This window comes from Asparagus officinalis, unplaced genomic scaffold (genome assembly GCF_001876935.1).
Source record: "Asparagus officinalis unplaced genomic scaffold, Aspof.V1 AsparagusV1_Un53, whole genome shotgun sequence".
Lineage (NCBI taxonomy): Eukaryota > Viridiplantae > Streptophyta > Magnoliopsida > Asparagales > Asparagaceae > Asparagus > Asparagus officinalis.
Genome location: NW_017972319.1, coordinates 405,890 through 410,136, shown reverse-complemented (window position 1 = coordinate 410,136; position 4,247 = coordinate 405,890). Strand labels below are relative to the sequence as shown.

Below are 4,247 nucleotides of genomic sequence, written 5' to 3'. Positions count from 1 at the left end.
CTTGACTGGTCATTTACATGAGAACGGTTCTCATTTGTTTTCTCATTAAGGAATAAGGACATAACAATAGATGAAAGCTTTGAGATGTACAAGTTCAAATGCTCTACTAATTTAATCTAGTTTAATATAATAATATATACAACATAGTAATACAAGTATGATATTCTACTGAAGTAATTTTTTCATACAAGATACGTTATGCATCATTAAATACAAGGCCGCCAAGGAAAGAAAATACAAGACTGCTCAACATAGATTCTGCCGTTCCTTGGAGGTCAATGTTCACTACTAGCTACTTTATCAGGAATGCGTTAGAACTAGGAAAAAAAAGTTCATCAGTAGTTGAATATCTTAACTTGTAGTTTATCGACCTGATAATTGACTTGTAGTTTATCGACATTAAAATACAGTTCAAAACTACTTTATATTACCTTGTAAGTGTCCAATGGCATGACAGAAACTTGGTCGAACCAATAAACACCCTTCTTAACGGTAGTCAGTTGAAGCCTTGAATTAACATTTGCTCCTTTCGACACTAAAAGCCGCTCAACCTTGGTCCATTTTGATACATCCTGGGTATCAATTCTACAGAAAATTTATACATAACTTATTATCCTGAGAACCTTTATAATAATATAAACACACATAAAGGCTTACATAATGTTAGAAGCAGAGAGAAGCTGCGTTCCATCTGAGCTAGCCAGTGAAACCGTTATATTCACGGACCCCAATGACCTAATATACAATGTAACTTTATAGACCTTTCTTTTTTCAATATTCTGCAAATCACAATTAACAAAAAATATATAAATGAGCTCAATAAGTAATTTGGAAATAAAACAACTACTATTGCTAAAGAGTTAAAAGTTCTAAAAGAATCCCTTAATTATTAGGGTCAATCGCACATGACCCACTGTAGTAGCGTGCTTCCTATAGTTTGATTTTGGCAAATAGACACCTTGGATGAATTTTTTTCTCTTTGACCCTTATATAGCCTCCTTAATTTCCCGCGGGATAATTACTACTGCCAACATCTCACCCAGGGTAAAAGATGAATCAATTATCATTCAAGTTATTGACATCCATAAGTTCATACCATGCCCCAGTAACCAGGGTTATATATGCCAACACCAGAAGATGGACAGATGTTAGGCCCTCTGCAGTCACATAATACTTCCATTTGAAGCGCAACCTCATTACGACTGAAGCAAGAGGTTCGGTCTGTTGACACGGAAATATACGACTCGTTTCCAATTATAGACCATGGGTCAATGTTTGAAGGAGTGTTGGGGCCTCCAGCTTCAAATCCTGGATGCAAAAGTATGTGAATGAACCAAATCGTTCGTCTGTTTGCAAATTTAACATTAATGGAGGAAGAATTACAAGCATAGAAATTCAAGTAACGAAATATTTTGAAGGTTCGAGTCACGGGAAGTTAGTGATCATAGATGAACCCAATCTGATGGATAAAGTCTTGAAATAGACACATTGTCTTGAAAAAGAAAATTACCGAGGATGCAAGTAGCACAAGAAAGATTGCCACAATTAAAGTTTATGGTAGATATATTATGAATTTTTTTTAAACTGTTTACTTTGAACTCAGGCATATAATTTGAAGCCTTGCTATGATGCAGACTTCAAGACTCACAGCGTACCTCTATTGCTTACGAGCTCTGCCCACAACCCACCAGCTCCAGCATGGTTGATCTCCTATAAAAGGGGTCATGAGTAATCAGTTTTCTTCAACTTAAGCTTTCAAATATAAATAAGCAATTATTTAAAGCAACTGTAAGTCTGGTAACATTATACAATACTTATAATGCAAAGTTGAGATAAACGACTATTCATAATATCCAATGCGCGGATACTACAGATCCAAATTTAAACTATGCATTCAAAACGGAAAATTTATACTGTATCTTATTTTGTTAAAATCTCTAACCATGTATCTTGTACGTCGTGTCAAGATCAATTAGTGTCACCGAATTTTCATAAAACTGAATGACATTTTACCTTCTGATACATGATTATTGTATTCAACGAAGAATTCCGAAATCAGTGCCAGATTAAACTGCTTGTATATTCAACCATGTGTACCATGACCCAAAAGTTATTTCGAAACGAGGAAACTTCACCTTGCCAGAAGGCAAAGTCCCGAAAAGGGTCAATCTTTTCTATGCAAGGTAGCATTATGTGCCGTAAAAAGAGAAACTAGTAGACAATAAATTTACAATAAAGGGGTAGCTAAAAGTTCTAAAACTGCATACATGCCAGCAGTCAATTTCAGTGACATGATTAAAATTATTCGACACCTAGTATTGGCATTGCGAAACAGTTAACATATTACAATAGTAGACAATAAACTTGCACAGAAACCCTCAGAAGAAAGTAACAGAATTCACAGCAGCAAGTCCAAAGATAATACCTCGAAGGTCGTACCAAACATATTATCAGGTATCTTCCTGCTAGCTCTCGGCGAAGCATCGACATGAACAATACCTGTCTGGTTCGCTTTAAACTCACCAGCGCGAACTCGACACACAACAGAAATCAAGAAAAGGGCATGAACCAATACTATCAAAAGCCCCATTTGCAGACCCATTACCCTCAGAATGTTTTACGCATATATACACGCGCTGAAACCTGAATGTTGAGGTAAACAAAAGACAAGGGAACCAACAGTTAGAGTAGAAGCAAGTTGAAAATATAATGTGCAAGGCAATCCATTACAATCAACTGGATCAGTGGAGTAATCCCCCAGCTTAAAGAAAAAGAGTAACTGAAAATTTTTAAAAAAAAAGTGATTTTGACAACTGAATTGTACCGAAAATATCCTTATCCTGTTCTCAGAACTACAAAAACTGTCAAAAGTCTACAGTTTTCATGGAAATACTGTCAGAATAATTACAGAGTTGATTGCAAGAACCAAAATTGAGGGCGAGAAACAAGAAGATACCTGATTACTAATAGAAATGGATGGATTTGGAGTGAGAAATGACAAAATTTTGACTTGTGGGTTTAATTCATTGAGTTGTTGCTTGCGAGATTTCAATTGAATGATTGGACCCAGGTGGGCCCTACTGAGAGAGAGATTATCCAATGTAGCAAAAGAGGGGAATGGTGACGATTTCGATGAGAAAATATGATTGGATTTGTTTGTTTTTGTACGAATAAGAATCCGTAGTTATTACTTGGAATTTGTTGCGATCTGTCGTATACGATCAGATAAATTTCACAATACCCCCCGTCTACCCTTGGCCGACTTGGAGATAACCCCCTAATTAACTTACTCCTCATACAAATTTAGCCCCCACGTGAAAATAAGACAGTTAAATTAAAATAAAAAATCCACTAAAGTACTTCTGTCATTTGGACATGTGATTTCCCTTAGGCAGTCAAATCTGACGCTGTTAAAAGGATGTTTGGGGTGGCTTTTTTTTTGGTGAAGCTAGCTTTTAAACGAGCTTTTTCATTTCTACGTGTTTGGTAAAATAACAAACAAGTTAGCTTATAAGTGACACTTTAAAGGTTGTTACACCTCAGCTTTTTAAAAACAAACTTATAAACTCACCTAAATATGTTAGATTTGACAAAACAAATTATTGTACTACTCATGAGACAAACTTCTTTAGCATTTTTATCATAAAAGTTAAAAGCCACTAAAAACTAGTATAACTTATAAGATTTAAAAAAAGGTCTTTCAAAACCCCCTCTAAGCAGGACTTATTGTTGTGCGCGGCGGAAGTTCTCGAAGCGACACGAACAATAACTCGAGATAAATCACAACCACTAAGCAAATCACAATCACAGTAAGAACAAACTATTAAAGTGGTTCGGCAAGTAGCCTACGTCCACGGGGCAAGGGGGGGGGAGTTCTTACTATTAGAAATCAAGAGAATACAAATAGAGTTACAAATCTCACTGATCAAACCCTAAAACAAAGCTCTAGATCTCTCACAAATCTCCCACAATTGGATGCAGCAATCCTCTCCAAAAGACTTCTCAAAATCATCATTGCTTTTTCCTAACTAATCAGGATTAGAGTTATATATCAACTCCAAAACGAACTGGGTTGGAAACCCAAAGCCCATCCCAAACAGCCTGCGGTCGACCGCACAGGTATCGCGGTCGATCGCGGCGGTCGACCGAACACTCCCGAGAGCAGAATCTATTACAGTCATGGCGCGGTCGACCGTGACGGTCGGCCGAATCTCATCCCCGCGGTCGACCGTCACGGTCGACCGCCT

At 37.0% G+C, this 4,247-nt stretch overlaps 1 protein-coding gene across 1 annotated transcript in view; it reads right to left on the bottom strand.

Annotated features, from left to right (window-relative positions):
- LOC109827140 (alpha-L-arabinofuranosidase 1-like) overlaps positions 1–3,064 on the bottom strand; it is an 8,506-nt gene extending 5,442 nt beyond the window's left edge. Inside the window, exons 1-6 of the mRNA XM_020394102.1 lie at positions 2,957–3,064; positions 2,426–2,643; positions 1,656–1,710; positions 1,097–1,308; positions 658–779; positions 432–585 (exon numbers count right to left, since the gene is read on the bottom strand). Of these exons, the coding sequence (XP_020249691.1) occupies positions 432–585; positions 658–779; positions 1,097–1,308; positions 1,656–1,710; positions 2,426–2,602 (720 nt within the window). The 5' untranslated portion in view covers positions 2,603–2,643; positions 2,957–3,064. The remainder of the gene's footprint in view (positions 1–431; positions 586–657; positions 780–1,096; positions 1,309–1,655; positions 1,711–2,425; positions 2,644–2,956) is intronic.
- Between the last annotated feature and the right edge of the window lie 1,183 nt (positions 3,065–4,247).